Genomic DNA, 25,407 nt, shown 5'->3' with positions numbered 1-25,407 from the left:
CCTCCTTTCCTCTCTAATCAGATAACAGTGGATCAATCTGCTCTGCCACGGGAGGAGGGGCGCGGGGGAAGGAGGGAGGGAGGCAGGGAAGAAAACTGTGTGGTCTTACTGTCAGGCTGTCCTGGCCTTCTCTGAGCACAAAGGCAAGTAACAGAAAACAGATAAGATGAATAGCGTTTTCTCCCTGCAACATGCTGAAGAGTGACAGCGAGATTGATTCATTAATTAATGGCAGCATCTGGCAGTACTCCTCCTTTAAGTTCTGTGGCACATTCACCCTTCCCCATCCTGAAATCCATCATCTCTACTTATTCCCCTCCTCTCCTTCGCCTAGCTCGTTTTGCACATTTTATCTCCTTCCCCGCACAGAATCGGGTCCCAGTGGAGAAGTTTCACTTGGCCTTTGGATACGTAGGAGCCAAGCGAGCTGTGGTTGTGTCCGCTGTGACCGATGCACCCCTCTCCTACCTCTTGGCTGCTTTTCTTTCACCTTGCTCTTGATTCCTCCCGGGATAACTGATTTCTGTGATTACTGCGGATCCCAGCCAAGTTCAAGCCCTGTGTAAAACAGGCCCCATTTGTAAGAGTTACGATTTGCAGTTGTGGGAACCCAGAGCTTTTTTGCACTTGATCCATTGAGAAATGGGTGTCTAACAAGCAGCTGAGCACCTTGTCCTTGGCGTGCACTCTCCCACACACCAAGGTTGTACACATGCATCTAGATATATGTGCGGACATTGAAAAAGAGCGCTGCTTTCATTTGCATTCCTTTTGTTGAGTGTGATGTGCATTATGCATTGATTTAGCTCACCAGGGCTGAAGAAAGAGAAGGATATGATAAAAAAGATGCAGAGATCAATAAAAAAGAAGGGAGGGGGAGAGAAAGTAATATGAAAAGAGATGAGTAAGGGCTGATAGACACATTGAACCACAGCTGGGAAGTTGCTGCAGAACTTCTATCTACCCTTAAGTTTGCCAGGTAATTTATGGGGTTTTCAATTGCATCTTATTGGTGTTGTTATTGCTACGCTTTATCTCCTTTGCTTATAAGGGACTCTTCCTAAAGCCTTTTTACAGCAAAACAGGGCAGCGCTTCCGCTTACTTCCACATGTGAGTGGTCCCGCTGCAGAATGTGAGTGTTTCAGGTTAGACACACATCTCCCTGCTTTGTTGGATCAGGGCCTCAGGGATGTAAAACACAAAGAAAAGGCACAGGGTAGAGGAAAAGAGAAAATAAATACACCTAGCTCTTGAGTTTACCCCCAGTTCCTGGCATCTTGAAGCATTAGACTCCGGGTCAGGGAAAAGTATGATTTTAATTTGACAATGTTCTTTAAACACCTTTTCTCTCGCTCCTGCTTGGCCTCAAGTGGTTTTTTGCTACCTTACAAATCTGGATCTGTCCTTCTCCTCCTCAGAGGCCTCTCCTTCCAGCTGTGAGCCTTACCTTTGTGGGAGCTCTATCCTTTACCTCTCCCATTATCCATAAATTAAGCATAGCACTTTCCCCTAATCTTATTGTTTGGCGGGCTGCATTGCATTCAGGGAAGCGATTAATATTCATGAGCTTGCTATCTCTGTTTGGTGCATAATCCTCTAGGGAAATTGCAGTGTTAAATGAGTGACACAAACCTAATTTTATATGTCTTTTCTTTCCTTTCTTTCTTTTTCCTTTTTTTCCCTTTCTGACAGAGGAGTAATGTGCTTAAAATAAATTGATGGATGACCATCCATATTCATTGTGGGCATGCTTTGAGAGCGTGCCTCGCTCCCATCCTCTCTCCCTCCCTTCCTCATACCCCTGCACAGGAACACGGCTTTGACTGCCGAAACCCTGGCCCCACACAGCAGCTAATGGTGATTTTGCCTTCTTTCATGAACATTAAATAGGCCTTGGCTGACCCTGCTCAGGGCTTTCAGTAGAACAACAGCATGGGAGAAACTGAGCCACCTTGCAAGAGAAACTCAGCATCTCACAGGGCATCAATAAGACTAAAGCATTGACCAAGGAGCTTGGGAAAGAGTATTGCTGTCGATTCAGAAGCTGAGGTTCTATAGCAGAATTTAATGGCAAGTAGCAATGATTTTACTGACTGGGGCCATTCAGATGATATTTGTGTGAATCAGTCAGCTTAAGGCAAATGCTTTGAAGCTGACGGTTTCCTGCAGCTCGTGGGAGTGTGGCTACATGTTCTAAAATGTCTAAGCACTCATTTGGCAAGTTAGTAATCACAACATAGTCATAAAGTCTCTCAAAGTGATTTTCAGACTGTCATCATTAATAGTGCAATGTTAGCAGGGCCAGCTGAGCCACAGAGCAGAGAGAGCAGGCATCTCAGGCAGTAAAACACAAAGGACAGATGCTTTTTTGTGGGGGAGAATGTGGGATGGAGTGGTATTTGCCTGCATTTTTCTCTAGGCCAGTGACTCCAGCCCAGTTCATTCCAGCTTTGGTTTTTAGGACACAGCTACAATGACAGCCCAACGGAAGGATTACTCCTTTGCTTGCTGTGTCCCTCATGCATTGCTCTCCATGGATCAGCGCTTCCATGGCTGGCCATGCTTCACTCCTCAGAGCATCCTCTGTGACTCAACAGCAACTTGCTGTGTTTAGAGGATGATGCTGAGCACAAGACCTTCCTTTGCAATAACATAATGACATCCAACCACACTCACAAACAAGCAGTTTGTGCTCCCTGGTGACTGGCACCACTATTTTTTTACTCCTGGGCTTCTTCCCAGCTTCCCAAGGAAGTGGGCCAGGTGTCGGGAAGGGCCACATTGGCCAGTCTTCTTGCCTTCAGAGTGGCTGCTGCCATGTGTGACAGAAGCCTCAAGATTTTCAGTCAGACAGTCTCCAAGTTTAGCTAATAAATCTGTGTAAGTCTGAGGAAACACTGAAACATTCCCAGCCTTGCTTTTCAGATTTATCCAACCACCCAGGGAAGGGAACAAGATTAAGAGTGACCAGAACGTGTACTGGAGTGCTTTTAGAGCATGCGTGGTTGGTGGAAGGCCACATTGGCTCCCTTTGGCAAGCCACAGAGCCGATAAGGTCTTACTACCACTGCCAGTGACGGGAAATATCCTTTCTCTCAAGTGACAGAGGCTCGTGTTCTTGGAGGTGAAATATCCGATTTCAGTGCCGGGCTCTGCGAGAGAGTTGTAATTGTATCTGTCTGCAGCATGCAGATCAATTGCATAATTATTGTGCCCCAACCGCTATATCATACTGAGGAGCCGGCTCACGCCAGACAAAGGACAAGCCCAGGAATGTATTTCCACGAAGCAGCTGAGTTACCAGGGAGCCGCGTTCCGCATGCTCGGTTCAGGAGATGCTCAGACACGATTGTCATGTTGTGCAGGGGGAAAAAAGCCTCCTGCGAGGCCCCGGGATGTGCTGCAGTAGATTGCAACACCCGTGTTGCCTTCATTTCCAAGGTGTCTGTTTTATTTCATGGAAGGAAAACGTCACCATTTATTGATACGCAACTTTATTCGGCAAGGTCTGCCCAAGCTCTGTGTAATGGTTTTTCCTCTTCTCAAACCCGAACATCCAGGAAGGAAAATAACTCTCGAATATTTTACCGTAGCAGGAAATCTCTCTCTGTCTCTGGCTTCTTCAATATTAAAGAAGAGATTAGCAGATATCCTGGAAGCAGGCCAGGTTATTCACTCTCTTCCCACTGAAGCCAAAGGTGAAACTCCCATAGAAATAGATGGAGCAGGTTCTGCTATCACTCAGCTGCCGGGTTCTTGTGATCTGCAGTGGAATTATTTCTCCTTTTGCGATAGAAACCTCTGGATATGTTTCTTCTCATCTGTAAACTTAAACACCAGTGCTGGAGATAGAATCATAGAATCAGAGGATAGTTAGGGTTCGAAAGGACCTTACAGTTAAGTGATGTGCTGGTAAAATCCTGCTTCTGTACAAGTTGCTGACTTGAGCGAGCCTGTGATTCGTGCCTCACTGTGTCTGAAAAGAGCTGGACACCTTTGGACAGACCTCCCGGGGGTTAAAATTAAGCTTGCTCTGTTCCAAGATCTTGTTACTTTGAGACAATGCTTCTGCATTTTTGTACCCCTCTTCCCCCTCTTTTTTTTTTTTCTCTTTCGGACAAATAGTTATGTGGCGTGAGGCTTGTTAGAGTTGGAAACAGCCCCAAGTAAACAGCTGAGCTTAAAAATACTCCTTTTTTTTGTCTGGCCTTTAGAAAAAATAGTAGTTATTGCACAAAAGAAGACTATGCTGATGCCAATCACTGCGTTCCAGCTGAAAACAGGAAGCTGCCCCGAGTGTCTGTCCCCAGCACTTTGACTATGCGGCTCGGACATTCAAAGCCTCAAGGAGGATGTGCCCTGTGCTATGAATTGGATCCCTTGATCTCTTTTTTTTTCCTTTTTAATGAGGTGGAAGGCTGCCTATGACAGATAAGTGTGTATCCTGCATGTCTGCTTCCTGATCTGTACCAGAATTCATTCATTTTGCTGGGGATTTTCCAGCCTCACTTCAAACAGGTAACTGTGATGGGGAGATACCTGCTCATCCAGACCTGGGCTGGCAGGTGCCTGCAAGCACTGCCTAAACCCTCTGCCTTACCTTGTGCACCCTTTTATCTCTAAACCCTACATGAGGGGATTGTATTTCAATCCAAAATCTGCCTTTTGCACTGTGTTCAAGCAGCTGAAGAAGTAAGGAGACACGGAGTTCACACAATGCACGGGAGCCCTAAGATCTTGCAGCCCAATGCAGTAGTGAGCAGGCCAAGTCTTGCTAGTCTGTCTTCCCAACAAATCCCCCTCTCTGGGTTGGTGTCTGCCATGGAGCATTCAGGGATTCCCAGATGTTGCTGATCAGGAGACTGCCTTTTCCCCAAACAAGAGCAACTTTGGTTTGGCCCCAACATTTTTGTGCCTTCAGTGAGAACGCTGTCAGGGAAAAGGAGCTCAGGCTGCTTGAATGAATATGTGTTCCCCGAGTTCAGCTCAGGATCCTTTAGCATCTGTTGTCAATCCCCAGAGGTGCTGTCTCTTGCCAGGTGCTGTGCCTGCAGACATTTTGCTGTTCTAGATTTAAGCTGGATTTCCAGGCAACTGCTTTGTAATTTTTTGAAGTCATTTTTTTCCTTGAGGACAAATCGGATTTCCTTCATGTTCCCTTCCTCCATATCTCCTTCAAATCAGATTCAACTTTGAAGTGAGAAGTCCGCGGTGTTGATGAACCAAGTCCGTGATGCAGGCCATATGTGACCACTACAGCGCTGTGACCTTCAAAAGGTCTTGGGAGCTTGTAGGTCTCTATGGAAGCAAAAGTTAGCTCATATTACCCAGGACCTGGATGCTTTTCATGTCACAGTAGTTGAGAATAGAACATAAAAGGCATTTTGCACCATGATGGAAATAAAGATGTTAGCTACTGCTTCCTAGAAAAACACCACTGCTGACACTGCCCTCCCTGGCTTTGATCCTGTAGGACTCTGCGGATTTAACTGGGCTGTCTTCACACCACTGTGGAAAGGGAAGAAGCCTGTTAGCTTTTATTTTGTGAGGGCAATCGTAGGAAGAAACAATCTGGTCGCTCTTTACTTTATGAAAATATGAAGCCCAACATGTAACCTACCGAGCATCCAAGACCACAGTAAGAATCAGGAGTAGGAGCTGGTGCTCAGCACCTGTGGAAGGAAGAGCGTCTGCTTTTTGGCAGCCCACCTGGTGATGCACCACCTTTGGCTGTCGTAGATTGATGCCTTCATCAGTGCTCTCATGATTTAAAGAAGTCCCCCTCTTTGCTGTCACTCAGGTGTAGAGCCTCATGGGCAGGCATGACCTGCTCTTCTCACCAACGCTCCCCTCAAAGCATGACAGTGCGTGCTACAGGATGGTGTGTCAATAGTAGGACTTACTATTTCTTTCCTTTCTTTTTCTTTCCTTAAATGAAAACCAGGGTTGTAAAGCCACTTTCACCATCATTTTTCAAAGCACATAAAAGCAAGCGAGTACCTGATCTCTCAGCTCTTATGTCATCCAGCCCCATGCTGTGGTGGAGAGCAGGGTGCAGCCACTCTCCAGGACCAGCACAGCCGAAGGCCTCATGACAGTGCAGTTCAGTAAGACTTGGTTAATCATTTAGGCAGTCTCCATTTAATTCAGACATCCCAACCTCTCCATTCGGTTCCTCCCTTGGGTTTTGCAGACTCCAAGCAGACAGATTTATTGGGGTCTTAAGCATAATCAGGAACAAATTAGCCTCTGTTAGGATCACACGCTGGCCTGGATCACAGCTATTCAAAGGCTGCCTTCCCATCCATGTGAGTATGAATTAAGTCATCGGGTTGGAGTAGGTCTTGAGTATTCTTTTAACCCAAACACATGATCTTATCAGAAGCCCATTACGTTTATCATCGCATTAGGAGGGAACATTTGGAGCCAGTGCAGGAGTATGTTGCTATATAAACGTTGTGCTTGCTTCAGTGCCTGTCATGAAAAGAAGTCAGTTCTTTAGGAAGGCCAGGGAAACGCTGTCTAAATGCCTAAAATGAGGCTGTGAGTTTCTGGGGATGTGTTTGCATCAGTAGGGTGGCTGCTCTGGGGATGTGTAAAGAGAGTGTCTATGTGTTTGTGTGTCAGTGCTTCTGTCAGTGTGGGTGTGTAGCAGGGTGCTCTTGGGTGCTGGTATTTCACTGTAAGTGTATATGTGACTGTGCATATGTCAACAGGCTGAATGTTGGGTCTTTTTAATAGGGTGTGTGTTTTCCTTTCTTTTGCTTTTTACAGAAATAAGCCTCTTTTCCTAAAATGACAAAGAAACCCTTTTAAAAAAAAAAAAATCCATGTTTTCATATGTTTGGGATTTGTTTCTGAGGATTTTTGATTGCTGACCACAGGCTTTCCAGAGCTGAATGTTTCTCAGGGATTTCTGCTGAGACTCTCACTCAAACTGGGACATAGTGCTCCAAGGCGGGCAAGCTGCTTAGCTTTTATCCTGCTGTTCTTGGGTACAGCAGAGACCTGGCCTACGCTTTGCTATTGCTCTGCAGAGAAAGGAGCAGAACAAGAAATGCATAAGGATAAGGTGAAGGGAACCAAGGCTTTGCCTCCATGGCCATCACAGTGTGAATGAGCCACACTTGTGCAGCACTGTGCCAGCACTGATAAGCCCTACAGAGAAACAAGGTATGTCGCAGGGATGTCCAAACTGTGGCTCCCAGGGCACGTATCGTTCATGACCAGTTCAAGTTCACATTCCCAGCTGGGTCAATATCAGATGAGGACTAGCATGGCCCTGCTGGCATCAGTGCTGTTGGGCGATAGGCCCTGGGAAAGGCAAGGCAGTGGCTGCTGGGGCCAGCACTGCTGGGTTGCCTTAGGGCCCATCTGCGCATCCACAGAGCCCCTTCCCACCGCGGAGCAATGGGACACCCCGGGGAGCCATTGTCATCTCTTCCCTGTGAAGCACTCTCCCAAGCCTCCTCCTCCCAGCCATTCGAGGTGTGTGGTATATGTTCAGTGGCTCCCAGCCATATGAAGATTTTAAGACGTGACATGTAGGGTCAAGGAGTTTGGCCACCCCATCTCAGGCGCAGGGCTGCACTCATACAGCTGAACAGCTTCCAGGTTCCTGCTGGCTCCTTTTCACCAGCTCACAGCGCTGGCCCAGCAAACACACAGCTCCCAACACTTACCCACGTACACGAGTTGTCCGCAGAGGTCATGATGAAACGAAACCATAATGATTGACTTCTCCATTCTTTCAAACTCACACTCTCAGAAGGACCTGGAATTTTTCACGGGGGACTGGGAGGACGGGAGGGGAAAAGGAGTGAAAGTCATTAAATAATTGAATTGCAATAAACTGATTTTTTCTGGCTCATGGTGGTATTTCACTGTGTAAACTAGGAGGAAAAATAAACAGGGGATTTAGTAGTTTGGAAGTAGCTCAAAATTGAGCAGCCGTTGGATTTTCTGACACCTAGCTCGAGATAGTCCAATGCTACCGGCAGGACTCTCCTTAGGGATCGCTTCCATCAGTCCAGCTAGCAGCTCTGGCTAATTTCCTACCAGGTTTTTTTTTTTCAGCAGGCTTATTTGCCAGACAAAAATACAACAGGCTGTCAGAACTGGATACCTCTGGGGACTGGCAATGATAATACAATACAAAATAGGATACCAACAGGTCAAAGGTTTCCATTTCAGAGAGTACTCTAATGACTGAAAGTCATTATTGCTATGCAGTCTGTTTGAAAAGAGTAGATGGATCTCAGTTCAGTTTTTAATGGGCCAGTGTTACAGAAACAACCTCAAAAATTTGGCATCTTTGTTGGCAGTCTCATTAGAGAAGCCACAGAATAAATGGACGAGGATAATAAAGTCTCCTGCTGCTTTTGATCCTTTCAGGTCAAATCTGAGTCATGTTGGTTGAAGCCGTGTGTGCATGTGGCAAGCTTACCCTCACACATTGTATACTGTGTCTGCTCTGTGGATAAACAGATCCCTTAGGCCCTTTGGTCACTACAACTGTGAACTTGGCAGTTTTCACCATCCCAAAATTCACAGTTGCTGCTGCTGCTGTTGTTTTGCAGATATCTTTTAGAAGCAAAAAGGGAAACGTTGCAGACCAGCCCCTCTGCTGGCGTTTTTCCATCCAAGTTGGTGGAATTACGCCAACACCCACATTGTCTCTCTATGTATTTTCTGTCTCTGCTTTCTTCTGTCTCCATCTTTTCAAATGGAGATAGATGAAAATAAGCAGAAATCCCCTTACATTAGGAAATGTCTTGGGGGAATTGCCCAATATAAAAGTTGACTATCGTTGCTTGGCTTTTTTTAAATCACCTTGCTATTGCCTAGGAGTGCTTTCACTTCCCAGTGACCTGGTCCAGCAGATACAGGACACTGATGTTATCAGGTCCTAGTTCTTACATTGCTACCTGTAACCAGCGCTTCGTGATTTCTCTTCTTCCTGGCAGATGAACCCAGCAGGTGCTATTTCCATGATGGTGATGGAGTATGTGAGGAATTTGAGCAAATGACCAGCATCAAAGACTGTGGTGTTTACACTCCCAAAGGCTTCCTGGATCAGTGGGCTTCCAACGTCTCCGTCTCACATCACAGTGACCAGCAGTGTCCAGGATGGGTGGTCATCGGTCAGCCAGCAGCAACCCAGGTAAGAAAGCATGTGTTCTTTCCTGTCTTGGAGAGCAAAGTCCAGCAAGAAGCAACAGTCATGAATGTAGCTCAATGGTCAACATTGGTGTGTGATGTTTCCTCTGCCCGTTAACTTGCTGCTTCACCAAGGAAGGCCCCTGACAGCAGTTTCTCTCTTTCTGAGCCTGATAAGTAGTGAAGAGTTGAAATTCAGTTCCAATCATGCATTCAATATGCTGTGTAGGAGCCACCTCGAGCAACTATCACCACCAAAAAGCCTAGACAGGCTCTCTGCAGCTAGCACAGGCTACTGTCTTGTGGCGATGAGATCTGAAGGCTAATGCTGAATAACACAAAGGAGCGTTCTTTCTTTTTAATAGTTTTGTGTTTTCTGTCTCTCAGTTTCATAAAAGCACCCTATTGTTCTATTCTGAGAAAGGTCCCGTCCATTCCCAAAGCCATTCATTAGTTTTAACCCCCTTCTTACATGTCTCCTTTGTAACATAAATAGCTCCAGTTACCATAACTTTACCTTTTGTCTCCCTGAAAGAATTAGATCCAAATGAGTTCAAAAAGACATTAGACAAATGCCTGGAAAACAGAGCTGTACATGATGCAGATGCAACAGTCCAGATGCAACCTGACTCAGGAAAGCCCATGTTGCTTATTGATGTTTTTTAGAGGATGCAAGATATAGTAGAGGATATAGATATAGATATAGGAGCTGCTTTGTATGTTCCTCCTTGAGCATCCACTGTTGTCCCTTGCTTGAGATAGAGCAGTGAATTACGTGGACTTTTGGGTTGATGCAGTAAAGTTGTTCTGACAGTCTAATTACCGGGGAGGTGTCTTGTGGGCAGTGCAGAGAGGGATGTCACAGATAGGACAAGCAGATTTCTCCATGAATAGTAAACACAAAGTATTTCCAGTTGGCTTGCAGAAGAAAACATCTTTATGCAAGAGACTTGGCCTTGTCCACATTGCACAAGTCTGTAACAAATTAATGACCAGGTCAGTTTTAAACGCACAAAGCTTGGATAGTACCAAGACACAATCCAGAGCCCAGTATTGCCTCTTTGTCATGGTCTCATTTATTATCTCACCCTGTAAAAGGAACTTTTACCTGGACCACTACCAGTGCCTTCATAACTTCATTCTCATTTGAGTTCCCTGTAGGACAGCCCAAAGCCCACTGCCTCGAGTTCAGGTACTGCTTTATGTGCATGTCCCCAAGCACTCGGTGCCCATGCAGCTGCTATGGAATGCTGCCCTGTTTTTTCTCCTAAGGCACTAGTAGAGATGCAGCCACCCCATGCAGTAGGTAACATATGGTCCTGCGGTGGGATAACCACCACCACGTGCACACGCAAAGCCCTGCTGTGTAGCCACAGCTCAGGCTTGTATGTTGTACCCGATGAGATGAAGTTGTCACAGCCTTGTTAAAACAAAAAAAAAGGGGGTTGGAAAAAGTGCTGTTGTATTTATAGGCAGAGCACTGGCATATCACACACTGCCAGAGTGAATGGGAACATGCCTCCTGTTATTGCCTGGCCCCTGGGGAGATAACAGTGTGCTCTTTACTTCCAGCAAAAGAATTTTTGCTTTAGCTCAGCTGGTCCTGTTACCAGTTTGAGTGCATGGGGTTCACTGACCTTTATAATCATATATGTTGAGAAAGTCTTTGTTTTCCCCAGGAACAAGGAGGGCTCGTTGGCTTGTGAAAGCACCTGACTTGTCACTGCAGAGAGGTTAGGTGGGGCAGCAGGTCATCAGTGTTAGCCAGCGGAGATGAAAATTAACCTAAGATCTCCTCTAATCACTGCATGTAATGATCACTGGTGTGTAAACATGTTTGGCTTCATTATCTGTACAAGCATTGAGCCTTCGGGGGTGGGGGGGTGGTGTATTGATGAAAGGAGCACCTTTCCTCACCCAGATATCTTTTGGAGTAGGTTGTGTGCTTGCTGGTCTTGTGCAAACTTTTCGTGTTGTTGCTGGGTAGTTTCCTGATTAATCAGAGTGGTATTTCTGTTGGCTTCTCATCAAGAATGCCATGAAAGATATGTTTGAGTGCAGTGCACAGCAATATACAGAATACATAAGCTGCCTGATTGTTAGCCATCCCATTTCTCATAATTGCCCTGGTGCACTCAAGGTGCTTTAAAGCATTTTAAGCATGTCCTTCATGATTTAAAATGTTTCTCATCCTTAGATAACTCAAGACCCGTTTCTCTGCTTGACTCCCATGGTTTTTGCCTGGGCTGTTTCTGAGGAGTTGGGTTTTTACTGGGGTATTTCTCAGCAATATCTGCCTGCATGCACTTGTTCACTGCTGGAGGATTGTTTATGAGCACAAGCAGGAGAACACTCCCTTATTATTGTAGGGTTGCCTCTGAGCACCCCACACCCCTTTGCTCAGTTCACTTCAGACAGTGCGTGTTTCTGAGTCGGTTGTTCCTTACAAGTAGGGTTGCCCTCACTTGCTCGTTATTTTGAGCTGGATCTGACATGCTGGCTGCTTCCTTGTGAGTACGAGGCTGCTGAATGGCAACATACGAAGGGAGGGGAAGAAAGAAGTTCACAGTATAAGATTTGTTTTGAACAACAAAATGCTTACAAAGAATGACACAGTCTTGGCGAAGAGATACACATTTGAGAAATGGAAAGGTCAAACAGCCCCCCCCCTTGAAACAATTGCTCTTTCTGCAGAAGCAAGACTGAGAGACAACCACTTCTACTTTCCTGGCAGCCACTCTTCAGTGCTGATTAAGAAATATTCTCAGTACTGACAGCATCCTATTTAGAGCCAAAGGGGACCAGTCAGCAACATTGCACCAGCACAGAGATGCGATGTAGGGTGTTTGTACAGTTGGGTTTCTAATCCAGCGTCCTCCTTCATGCAGACACTGCTCAGTACCTGTTGTCAACTGCAGGAGGAATTCAGCAGCAAGGGCTTTGCACACTCTTGGGCTGCTCTTTTCCCTACTGCTCTTGCTGTGAGTCTGTAAACAGCCTCTCCTTGCCATCCACTGTGTGTGAAATATTATCGGTGTTGATGGACTGCTTGTGTGGAGTTTTCTACAGCACTGTTTATTTCTCAGGGCCTTTCTTGTGCTAAAGATTATTGATGCTAGCATTAAGTCATCAGCTGGTGTGTGCTGGCAAAGACTACAGAAAGGCAGTAGCACTAGGCAGATTTATACTGGCTGAAGGACAGATCCAGTAGGCATAAACACAAAGGGTACTTCGTCTGATCTGGTTGGTGAATAGCTGCAGTCTTTCTGTGTTGGAAGTCCCCAGTGACTTATTTCCCTGACTGGTTTGTACCCAGCTCAAGTCAGCCTCCTCTTTACCAGCAGGAGGGGGTAGCACATGGCCTCCTGACACCACGTTAAGCAAACCTGGGCTTGACAAGACATGAGTTTAAAAAGCCAAACTATGGCCTACCCAGACAGTTTCCATTGTAGCATCACTGGTAAAGATGCATCAATAAGGTGTGTGAAGTAGGAATGTGCAGTGTGGATCAGGTCACTGTAAAAGCTTTGCTGTCCTTCAGGGCTCAAGAAACCCTTGAGGGTTTCCCTTGGGGGGAAACAAGGTCTTGCAATGGCCTTCATAGATTCAGCCTCCTTGCCCTCATTGCCAATTTTGTTCTGGCACAGCTTACACTGGGTGAGTGCATTAGCTGTGTTAGTCTCCCTTTCTAGAGTAGGTTGTACTGAGCAGGAAGGATTTGGATCTAAAGTGTCTTTTTTATACAGACATGTCTTTGGAGGAAGCCTATGACAGGTCTGTCTCAAGGGGTGGCTCCATGGTTTGAGTGGTGGCACTCCTGCTTTTGGAGAACTGATTCATCTGCAGTTTCCCTTTGGGCCATTGTAAAGAGAATTATAAGAGGGACTAATGGATGTTTAGGTGGCTTACTGCTGATCTCGCTCCTCCTGTCACAGCAATGTGTGCTCAAGACTTGGAAGCTGGGGGGGGGGGTGTTGGTGATTTAGAGGGCCAGTCTCCCAGTAACTGTCTTTCATTGCATTTCCTCCCAGTTATGCAGAAGTTGTTTAGACCAAGTAACCCTATATGTATATATATAAATTTATTTTCTTTCTCCCTGTGCCATTGTTTGGGCTTGGGTTTCCCATGTATGGAAAAACCACACAGCCCAGCACAGCTAACCAAAAGGAGACTCTTTCCCAAGGCTGCTGGGCACACACAGATCCTGTTCGTTCCCAGACTGATGAACACACCCTGTTCTCATCTGGGTACCCCACAGGGGCTGCTGTGGAGTAACAAGTTGTGGAAGAGGATTCTTATTACATCTTTCCCACAAACAGCGGCCCCCTCCTGCCCCTATTGCAGTTCCCACAATTGCGCTCATCAAGACTCATGCCACGAACCTATCCTTCCACCAGCAGCAGAAAGATGTCTAGAACTGCAGTATGTCTGTAATTGCCCACAAAAGGAGAAGACAGGAGCAGAGAAATGCTCGGAGTACTAGAGGAAACAACATGGTAGAGCAAGGGCTCCAAGAGTGGTAAGAAAATACTGTAAGAAAATGGGAGAGAAAGACGATCTCTGCCACACAGTTTTATTCTGTCTAATAAATATAACACTGAAGATAATTCCCCAAAGATCCAGCAAAGCCAACTAATAGAATAATGTTGAACAGGAATGGGAAGAGAGGAAACCTGCAACTTTTAATGGAGAAGCCATTCCTTTCCTTTGGGGTGATCTTGCTGAGAAGAGGGAGGGTGTCTGCTTGTTGGCTCTGCAAGCGGCCCTTTTTGAACTTCCCAATTCACAGCCAAGTCCTGTTGCTCTTCAACGGTAAGAGGTTTGTTGTGGTTGGAGGGATAGAAGAATCCCTATTTTTAATAAGATGATTTGCTTTGCAAATGTCTTTGTTATTCATAGCTGAGCCAGGCTTCGAACCACTAATCTCTGGAGGATGAGGGCAGAATCCCACTAAGAAAAACCAGTAATGGAGGAACCATGGATGATCAGGGGTTAGTTCTGAAAAAAAGATGAACTGGACACTGGGCACAGGGTGTTGCAAGAGGGATGTAGGTTTGCTGTACGCATCTGAGCTCATTTCCAGAACTGGCTGATCCACCACAAGGCTTCAGCTTAGGTTACAGAGCCCTCAAGTCTAAAGTTGGGGTCCAAAGGGAGCTCCAACACTTCGTCTTTATCTCAGCCTTTCCCCGGATAGTACAGACCAGCCAATTTGGTCTTTTGCCTGAAGGCTGAAGAGTTTCATCACAAGCAAATTCAGGCTGGAATGCTCCTTCCTTGGCTTAAGTGATGAAGTTTTTCAATGTACAGGGATTAATTGGGTGCCTTATCACAGCCACACTGCTTGGTTTCTGTTTCTTTTAATAGAGGTGGAAACGGGAGCACAGAAAGGTAAAGCTACTGTTTGAGGATTAAGCCTCAATATCCTTCAGAGCTGTTGCAGGCACCGGGCATTTTTGAGCCTAGACCTCCCCAAGAGCAGGAAGTTCAGGAAGGCTTGAAAGTTGAATGTTCATATCTTGGATGAAAAGAAAGCTATTCAGGGCCTACTGAGAGTCAGTGTCTGGAAGCAGAGACCTGGAAGGGGTTTGGGGTCATTAAATCTACATTTTAGATCTGTCAGCCACCTCACATCATCCTGTTTGTGAATTAATCAGTCTTTAGCCAAACACAGTTTGGCTGTTCATTCCCAGTATAAGAGGACTGGAAAACTGTCCCACCAGCAGCTTGCTTTAGTAGCTGGAAACCTTTTTTCCCCACCTGTCTAGCTGGGAAAGATGGACTCTGCAGCCCTTCTGCCAAAAGAACTCCACTTGTCCTCACTTGCGTGATTGTGTTTTTGCTTTGTCTCATTGGAGAGGGTAGCCCATGTGAAGGGTCCACACCAAGCTGAGGGATGCTCCAAAGATGGGTGCTAACATCAGTGCCATGGCTCCTGCTCAGGAATAATCTCAGTGTTCTGGGGAGGTCTCTGAAGCACAGTAAAATGGGATTTCTAGGTAGACTGGTTTGAAAAAGACTCAGCTGCACGGAGATGGCTGGAAAAGAGCATTACCCTTACATTCAATCCAGAGCTGGCTGGAGAAAAGGAGATGCTGCCCATCACCTGGCTGCTTGCTCCCTGCTAGGACAGAGATTCCCTCCCACTCACCCCTCCATTCCCACGTCTTCCAGTGTTCCTTTGCTCCTGGCAATAGTAAACCAGTAGACCCCATGGCTGATGTCGTAGCCTCTGGCTGATGTGTGTAAGGGGAGGACAGAGAGGACACAATGAGATGTCAGAGGAGATTCCAAGCAATTTTGCCAAAAACTCCAGGGATATTTTCTTCTTTCCACTCCCCTCCCCCCTTAGTTTTTAGAATAATTTTTCAAGAGCACATATGCAAGTCATCTAAGGGAAACAGAACAGTGAGTACCAGGGGCTGGTACACTGTGTTCCCTTTGTGTACTGTAGAGAAAATAGATAAAAGAAACAAAGGATGATGCAGAGAGCAAAGCAGCCATCGGTACTCTCAGAGAGGTTCAGTCTGACCTTTGCAGAAATGAAGGTCAAACCAAAAATCCTCAGGTGCCGGAAATTGGTCCCATCTTCTTGGGACCAGGAGATATTTACCACTAACGAAATGAGAGCAGAACTCCATGCCATTTGTTGTTGCTGGAAGTGAGAAGAAAGGCAAGAAAGGAGTATTGTCTGGGATAATAATAAGGATTATGTGCTTCTTTAAGGAAGTAACGTAGCATTTTATGATCATATCTGCCGTACACCCAGCCACCCACCATGATTACACATGGTAATAGAAAACAGCTTGGACACACACACCCCCCCCCCCAGCATCAGGGAGCTGAAAGCAGGACCCCACGACAGCGGCGGTGCTTGTTAGCATGAAAGGAGACCCCCCTCCTTGGCCCTTGCCCCTCAACCTGCCATTCTCTCTGTCTGCTGCTGCTGCTCACGAGCCTTTAGATGCAGAGCATGTCCAGTGCGAGCGTGGGATAGCTCTCCTGCATCCCATCCGGGTTGTTTGTCTTGGGTCCCTCTCCATTCAGAGCAGACTGATTCTTGCATAAATGCATCGACACGTCTGCTTTGTTCATGCATGAAGGGTTCTCGGCATTTCTCATCCCACCCCCAGCCCTGGCTATCTTCTCCCTACCCCCCTGGCATGTAGCTTCACCAGCTTTTGCATGATTTCCCCTGTGCTACAGTGAAGAAACCTGCCTGAAGCATTGCCCTTCAGTCGAGCGCTGTTCGAAATATCCAGTCGATTATTTTGGATAGAATTAAAACAAGTGATCGGAAGGAGGGGATGGAAAAGGGTGCAAGAGCAAAGCCATAATAGCCTTTACTATGTAATTTGGTTTCATGTTCTGCACAAGAAAACATGTAAAATATGTAAACAGAGCTCTCCAGGATTGTAATGTAGCTACAAAGCCACAGATACAGGGGCAGGCAGGGTGCTGTTCTTCAGCAGAACGGAATGCCATCCCCAAAACCACACAATCATTTCTTTAAGCTGAAAGTAAACTTTCTCATGCCAGGAGCAGAGAATTTATTTTTCCTTTGAAGTGCAGGATTGTCTGCACTGCTCATTCAGAGTCCCAGAGGCATTTGAGCCCACTTCGTCATAAAAGACCTCGTATTTCGAATGCCAGTGAATTCTAGGGGGTTCATCTGGAGATGGCTCTAAAAGGCCTGGTTTGGGGAAGGATGGTGCTTACGCAGCGTTGTCCTGAAGGTCTCTGGAGTCAGTCCCTCTACTCCCACCTGCAAGTAAGTGTATGCTTTAAAAAGAAAAAAGGAAAAGAACAAAATTGGGACCATTTGAATAAACTCTTGGGCAGCTCTGAACCTCTCCTGCATCGTGGGTTGCTCCTGATGGGGTTGTCAAGACATGAACATCCACAAGATTTCTTCCCTGTGAGGGTGCTGAGGCACTGGCACAGGGTGCCCAGAGAAGCTGTGGCTGCCCCATCCCTGGCAGTGTTCAAGGCCAGGTTGGACACAGGGGCTTGGAGCAAGCTGCTCTAGTGGAAGGTGTCCCTGCCCGTGGCAGGGGTTGGAGCTGGATGAGTTCTAAGGTCCCTTCCAACCCAGACCATTCTGTGATGCTGTGCTGCCTTACCTGGATCCATAACTGTTGAGGAACCCCAAATCTGTGCTCAGTTTGGGAAATAGTGCCTGTAAATTTGGAGCATCACTGTTTCCTCTGAGGTCATTTCAGTGGTGAATCTGATAAGAAGCCATGATTCACCTGTCTGGTAAATGGGCCCAGCTCCCTCTGCTATCAGCGGGAGCCTCCACCAGGCCTGGGTTTCCACTGTAGCCTCAGGGTCTGGCTGTGAACTCTAATTCATGCCAGGAAATGGTTATTTGCATGATCAGTGCTATTATCTGTCTGTGCATGTACCTCTTCACCGGGAGAAGCCCTCATTTCTGGAGAACATCAAGATCTCCATAGCCATTTTCGTCATTGGACCAAAATCTTTATGCTCAGCACTTTGGGCAGTGGATTTCATTTTCCTGTTTTGTTAGTAATTAACCCTTGCATCATCGCTCTCAGAGAAGTCTCTTTTCAGAGAGGGGAAGCTGAAGCACAAGGTAAACATGCTCTTCCTGCACCTCTCCTATGGAGCTGGGCTGAGAGGGCTGGGCTTGTTCAGCCTGGAGAGGAGAAGGCTCCTGAAGGGGAGACCTTAGAGCAGCTCCAGTGCCTGAAGGGGCTGCAGGAAAGCTGGAGAGGGGCTTGGGACAAGGGCCTGTAGGGACAGGCCAAGGGGAATGGCTTTAACCTGCCAGAGGGGAGACTGAGATGAGCTCTTAGGCAGAAGCTCTTCCCTGGGAGGGTGGTTTCTTGTGGGAATATCCAGACTTCAGCAGCTTCGGTTCCTACATCCACTGTGCTCCCAATCTGTCCTCCCAGAGCCTGCTCCTGGGAGGCAGTGAGGCTGAAGGAGCCCTGAGCTTCCTCTTACAGATGATGCATGTACTTTAACCCACTCAGTAAGTTCTTTTGGGAGCAGCTGGGATTTTCTGTGAACCTCACCTGCTAGCATGGGACATCAAGGATGAAATGCTCCAAGTGGTCTTTAAGCTTCATTTGTTGGAGTTTGAGCTTTATCAAGAGCAATTGGGGCTGTTTGGAGGTCAGAGGGAAGACACCTGCAGCCAAACCTTTTCCTGGGTAGAGATGTACATTTGCTGGAGGAAGCAACTGTCTGCTGCTCTATGGACTATCCCTGGATGGTCCAACTTTTTCAGAGGTATTTGCATGGCAGTGGTTTTGTTATTTTACAGTTTCAGTGGGAAAAGCCCAGCGAAGCAAGGGGGAACCTTCTGATTCACATACCAGCCGCAATGACTGCCTTCAGGTATTAAGAAAAGCAAGCCACAGGGTTTAATCATAGGATCCCAGCCTGGTTTGAGTTGGAAGGAACCTTAAAGCTCCTCCAGCTCCAACCCCTGCCACGGGCAGGGACACATTCCACTAGAGCAGCTTGCTCCAAGCCCCTGTGTCCAACCTGGCCTTGAACACTGCCAGGGATGGGACAGCCACAGCTTCTCTGGGCACCCTGTGCCAGCGCCTCAGCACCCTCACAGGGAAGAGCTTCTGCCTTAGATCTAGCCTAAATCTCCCTGTTTCAGTTTGAACCCATTCCTCCTTGTCTCCTACCACTACAGTCCCTGCTGAAGAGTCCCTCATCCCACTCCAGTCTTAATTCACACACCCTGATGTAGGGCTGGCAAGTTGGATGGAAACCCCAAGGCTTTGCTTGCTGAGGTGTCACTGTCAGCAGCTCCCTGGACAGCACATGGTAGCTCTCCTCCATGCTCCCCCCTACTCTCCCTGGGAGCCCTGCCACAGCCTTCCCTCTCACTATTAAATTCAGGGCCTCTTCCCAATGCATCATCTCCCTGGATGTATCCAATTAAGGCTTGTTGACAGCCCAAAGCAGACTTATACCCTTAGGATTAGAGGCATGTGTATGTCTTCATATAGGGAAGGACAACAACCGGGTGTCTGGCTGGCTCGCTTGGAGTGCGCTGTGGGAAGCTGTGCAGCTCGGAGGGGGAAGAGGAGCCGGGGGGGGGAGAGATTTGCACCCCCAATTATCCTTGCATGTGGAACCGCTGTGTGCTGAGGGTTGCGTGTGGTTTACACAGCGTGTTTACATGGTCCATAACCCCAAACAAAGCTGAAAAGCATGACTTTAACTCTGGAAATGAAAGCGCTGGAAACCCCTGGTTTTCTGCACATGAGAAAGTTTTGTTCTTTAAACACACAGATGTTTTTAAATGAAAAATCACTCTTTTGACCTTTCCTGAATGTGATCATGTGCTCAGAGCTGACATTAACCACTGCGTGGCTGTTTGCCTCCGCCACAGGCAAAGCTTCATGAACCAGCTTCATTGCTCGTGGTAGCACCTGCATTGTCTTCACGTCTCTTGGAAGATGCTCCTGTGCCCTGTGTGTACCTGGGGCAGTCCAGAGGAGGTGGGGTTAGGTATGAGGGTATTCGGGGTCTATTCCTACTGTGCTGGGAATGAAAGCATTGTTGTTCTTTCCTCCTTGATAGCTGACAAAATGAGGCTTAGTTTTTCTTTCTCTATTTGTCTCATCAGAAATGTTGCCCAAGCACTTCTAAGCATCTTTGTCCACCTCAGCCACCTGTGTTGTTCTGATGGAGAACTCCTGGTTGAGCTGAAGTTCTTTAGGGATTTATCATAGAATCATAGAACAGTTAGAGTTGGAAAGAACCTTAAGATCATCTAGTTCCAACCCCCCTGCCATGGGCAGGAACACCTCCCACTACCTTTGTTGTTGTTGCTTTCTCTCACTAGCTGTGTGCCTTCTTCATCCAAGCAGATCTATAGGACCAGCTTTAGGAAGGAAGGAGGGGATGTTACCAAGTGGATTGTAAGAAACCCAATCTGCTTTGCCTCGCAGGAGTGCCAGACCAGCAAAACTCCAATGAGTCATAGAATCATAGAATGGTTTGGGTTGGAAAAGGACCTTAAGATCATGTAGTTCCACCCTCCTGCCGTGGGCAGGGACACCTCAGTTGGATCCACTAATAGAATAACAAAGATACCTTTAAGACCCTGCCTTTGACAGTTTGATTTTGGATGCCAGCTCCCAACTGTAACGTTCCAGTCAAAGAGAAAGAAAAAGGAACAGCAAAGCTTTTGCTGTCATCAGTGTAAAAGTTTATGGGATGGGATTGTTTTCCCTCACCGCAGCACCCCCCGGCCAGCCTTGGCCTGCAGTTCTAGGCAAGCTCTTCTGCCGTGGACCTAACTGGTTCCAGTTAGAGACGGGCAGTTTGGGAACCTGAGTGTGCAGCCAACAATAATGTTCTGGCTACTGTATTTGTTTAACCTCTCTCTCCAGTGGATGGATATACAGTCTGTTAAAGCACTTATCAGTCTATAATGCCTTCACACTTTGTGAGCAGCAGTGTGGAAGTTGTAGACAGGAGCATCAGCTGCAGATTGAAAATGTCTTTTTAGGTTTAATGAGGCTGGTGTTTGAAAACAGAAGGTATAAGGTCTTGTTTGGGTGCTGTTTCTTTCTGCTGCCTGTCTAGTGGGTTGCATTTGGCTGCTCTTTCTACTGGTAGAAGTTATCTGTGAATTTGAACATATAGCAGAATGTAATTCAGGGCTAATTCTAAGAATTATGCCTCCTAGGTGAGATCCCAGCAGTGCTGGGGGATGTTGTTTAAGAGCAGCATCTTTATGTCTGCTGCTGTGTTGAAGAAACAGCAAATGTCTGATAGGAAAAAACAGGAGCACATGGCAAATTGCTCAGTTACACTTTCATGTGCTTCATTCATCTGAATGGAGGCTGCATTCTGCATTGCTGTGCCATTCGAGCTGTCTCTTGATTTCACATCCTTTCAGTGTGCGTTATGGAATGCAAAAGAAGCAGGTACAAATTGCATTTCTGAGCATCAATTGCTGCTGTTTACTTGAGAGCTTGTGTAGAAGTTGATTATTAAACCCCAATAGCGCAATTATTTCTCCTTTTTCTCATTCTCATTCTGTAGTTTCTGGCCCTGGCTCAGCTGATGTCTTTGGGGCGATCCTTTGAACCATGCAAAAATCATCTGGTTTAGGGTTTTGTTGTAAAAAATCACAACTCCACGCTGTTTTTTCCACAGGTCCAGCTCGCATCCTAGGTATTTTGATTGCACCTGGCTCGATGTCAAAGCCGGTGTGGGTTTGGGATAGGGCCAGTCAGAAGTGATTTATGGCTTTTTCAGGTATAGCATGTGAAGTTTATGGTTTTATGTGATTTCGATTTGAACTCACCGGTTTTAAATGAAGTTTGCTTTGAATCCGGAGATAACAGAAATTCAAAGGAAAGCTCAAAGAATGCAGGTCTGCATGATTTAAGAATTGAAATATATTGTTCGGGCAGACTCCTTGGAATTGAAATAACTGCATTTTTGCAGAAAGCTAAAGTTAATAACACACATTGAATACACATGCAATCTGGGCCATCATCTAATGGAAATCCCTGTAGCTCCTATTCGCTTTCCTGAAACTAAACCAACTTCTGCGACAAAACAGAATAGCCTTTGCATCTCCCACTCATTTCTGAATCGCAGCCCTGTGTTACGTCCAAAAGTCTACCCAAGGAAATGTCCCTTTGCAAAGGAACGCTCTCATTTTCGTTGTGAAGCAGAGGAATTTATCATCATGTCACATCGCAAACAAACTATCGATGCCATGTCACATTGACTGCAGTGTTTTCATACACATAAAGGTCACTTTCCAATTACTAAGAAATCCAGCCAGACCTTCAGCTGAAAGCTGAGGCTCTGGGCTAAGAAAGCTGGAGTAACATGCTATTGAATAGTAAGTCTGCAAGGCCCAGACACCCTTGGCTGCTCCAGATTCAAAGGGGAAGTGGCTGTGCTGAGGCTGGACATAGCAACTGGCAATGGGCTTTACTTAGAAGACGTAATCTGCTTCCCAATCCCACAGCCAAATGCTGTTCTTCATTACACGGGTAAAACTGACAGATGAGATTTCCTCTTACTTCTGAGCCAACTGAATCTGGGAGTAATATAGCATCAGTGTGTTACCCCAGGAGTTTTATCAGCTTCCAGTTGATAAAGCTTTTCTGCTGCTCACCTGCCTGCATGCCTTTGTCCTGGAGCAGGACATGCTGCGGTTTTTCATCTTTTGCCATCAGACCTTTTAAGTACCCCAGTGAAAACAGGCAAAAGCAGACAAAGAGCATGAAACTTGGTAAAACTGTGTTATCAGACACAGAGGACAAGGAGAGGTTGGGAGTAGGAGCTGCAGTTCATGAGCATCAGAGATAAGGGAAAGCTGCTGCTGAGGAAGAAGCAGCAGATGAGAAGGGAAGAAGGCTGTTGAAAGAAGGAGGACACAGCTTTCTCTCATCATCTGACGCTTATAATCTGTGCTGCTGAATCTCAGACTTGCGTTTGGGGTTTTGTTTTACTTTTTTACAACAAGAAAAAAGTATTTTCAGCTCATAGTTACTGCCCATAAAAATTTAATATATGTACCAGTTTGGAAAAAGTAACTTTGAACGCGTTCTTTGCATCTTGGAGGCCAACCTGGAATGACCCAGTGCTGACTTTCATAGTTGGACAGACAACTGTTGACTCAAATCTTCTGATGGGACAAATCCAGAGCACTAATAAAAGAGATTAGTCCTAAAGCATTTCGGATCAGAACCTAGACGAAAACCCAGAGCAAAATTCCTGATACCCCTTGAGTAAGGCTGTGTGTACCATTTCCATCTGAGCTCTGTGGGCTCCTGTGGGTTGAAATGGTCATAGAAATTGGCTGATTTTTGCGGTGTTTGCAGGAGCCCAAATGGTGGCCTTTTTAATGGTTCGGTGCTCATGGATGTGGGCAGTTTCATTCCTCTGTAGCTCCAGCCCAGTTCTAAATGAGAAGAACAGTGCAACAGCTTTCAGAACAGATTGGAGGTCTGTGCTGCAGTCGGCAAACTGGGTGGTGTCCATGTGGCAGTCAAGCTGCCTTATAATATTGGGCAATAAACAAGCAGGAACCTTTCTGATATTTAGCAACTGCACCACAGTTTCTCATCCTTGGGTAAGATTAACCTTAGGTCTGCAAAAACAATAACATATTGAAGAAGAAAAGGTCTGGGTGACTGCCAGCCCCCTTGTCTGGCAATGGAGAGAGAAAGTTTTCATCTGTAAGGGATGTGTTAAAATGCTGCTTGTGTCATGGTTGGGATTCTCTGGCATGTGTTGAGTTAAATATAAATAACATTCTGCAGAGCAGTCAGCTGAAAACTGGAGATTAATTAGGTTTCAGTATTAGGGCTGAAATCTGTTCTTTAGCTGGATCTTCAGACAATAGACTGTGTTGCTTGTGCCTCCACGGGTTTCCGATCAGTCCGTGAGCTTTTCCATGCACTTGTACAACTGCACTCAGGATGTTGGGTGCTCCACAAATAGATGGTTTTGTGGGATTTACCGATAGGTCCTGCTCCTGCTTGTTCTGTGGTTGCTGTTTTGCAAACAGGTCAGGGTATAGCCAAGTTCATCCCAGAAACCTGCAGCATTGCCTGTCTCGGTGCAGAAGGGGCAGCAGTTTGGGGCATGTTAACCACCTCCACCCTTTGCCCCCAGGAGGTTGCTCTCCACTGCCTGATGCACAAGTGCTGGCTGTGGCCCTTCACAGCCATACATAGCTTGAAGATGTGGTCTGCAGGAAGCCCCACCATGGGACAACAGATGGGGTTTTGCGAGCAGACAGATCTGCACAATGGAGAGGTGCTCTGTTTAGAGCCGCCTGTGGGCATGCAGACAGGCATGTCCACTCCAACCGCGGCGTCAGCCGTATGCCAGAGCTTAGGGCAGCATCCCTGCTCAAGTAGCAGCTTTGCCCGTATGCAAGTAGAATTATTTGGATGTTACAGTGTGAGAAACAAGAACCATCAGTGTGTGCAAAGCCTGTGGTGTCTGGCTGTGCTTGCTCAATGGGAAGGACAGGGTGGGAAGGCGTCTCTATATCTAGCCCACTCCTATGGGGAGATATGTCCTTTACACGTCTATGTGCTTGTTTGTCCCTTCTCTTTGTAACATCTGAGCACCTTTTTGTGGCTTATGGCTTTTACCCTGAAGATACATGTGTGATATATGGGAATATCATCCTTGTCTTACAGACAGGGGCTCGCAGGCTTGGAGAAGCCAAGTGCTGCCCAAAAGGTTGCAACGGGGCTGTGCATTGGGCACAGTCAGGTTGAGACCTCCTTCAATGCCCAGTCCACAGGATCAGTGATCCTCAACCTATAGTTCATCTGCAACAGGAGCCCATCAACACACCACTGCCCGAAGTCATGGGATGGCTGGGAATCATTCACAAGGGTGCCTTCCAAAATTTGCTCTTCAGCAAATTTTCCCATATTCCTTTGAAGGAAAACCTTATGAGGAAATTGAGTTGATTGCAATAGTAAATGCGTTTGAGATGTGGCAATGAACTAAGTGCTCCCGATATATCACTTTTCCCTTTCTGCTGACACGTTCCTGGGTCCCCTGGAGTAAGAGAAGGAAAACAGGAGAGGCGGTTTGAAGAACATGTTGTCCCTGTGATTGACAAGGGGTTGTATAAATCAGTCAAAGGGAATCCTCCAGGCATTCCCTCCTGTGGGAAGATCCCACAGTGCTCCTTGGCCTTGTTCATTCTGTCTCTCGATGTTTGTGTACAAAATGTGTGGGTGGGAGACGAGCTGGATTAGAACCTCCGAGAGGAGCAGACATCAGCTCCTTTAATTGAAAGCAGCTTCCTAGGGAGGGGTATGACATGGGCTTCCAGTAAGTAGACACAAATAGTCCCTGCATACTTTGGAGCAGATACTAAAGCTCCTGTGGATCCCCAGTTGGTGTGCGGGTCTGAGAACCTGGATAAGCCCCAGCGAGTGAAGTTTTGAGTCCTGTGTGATGCCGTCATCCTTCAAAGCAAATACTTTAGTGTTTGGTAAGACCCTGAAGTGAAAAGTACATCTATTCCTTCTTCCCTTCACAGCTGTCAGGTGCTTTAGCTGCTGTTCTGCATCACTGTAGCAAACTGGAGGATGTTAGAAAATGATTTATTTCTCATAAGCATGAATTTCTAAGAACTTGGAGCCCTGAGGAGAGATGATGTTCTCTTTTCCAAGGCATGGGAACTTCCAGTACCATCTTAAAAATGGTGGTACTGAAGTAATAAGCACCTTCACTTTGCTGCCATC

At 46.5% G+C, this 25,407-nt stretch overlaps 1 protein-coding gene across 2 annotated transcripts in view; it reads left to right on the top strand.

Moving 5' to 3' along the window:
* PAPPA (pappalysin 1) overlaps positions 1–25,407 on the top strand; it is a 365,052-nt gene that overhangs the window by 280,371 nt on the left and 59,274 nt on the right. For both annotated transcript variants that reach the window (XM_061477061.1, XM_061477060.1), the window contains exon 10: positions 8,968–9,164. In XM_061477061.1, the coding sequence (XP_061333045.1) occupies positions 8,968–9,164 (197 nt within the window). The remainder of the gene's footprint in view (positions 1–8,967; positions 9,165–25,407) is intronic.

This window comes from Pezoporus flaviventris, unplaced genomic scaffold, assembly GCF_033815535.1.
Source record: "Pezoporus flaviventris isolate CSIRO_AGI_PZ_B2104156 unplaced genomic scaffold, CSIRO_AGI_Pfla_v1 ptg000097l, whole genome shotgun sequence".
Classification (NCBI taxonomy): domain Eukaryota; kingdom Metazoa; phylum Chordata; class Aves; order Psittaciformes; family Psittacidae; genus Pezoporus; species Pezoporus flaviventris.
This window is presented reverse-complemented; position numbering and strand designations above follow the sequence as displayed.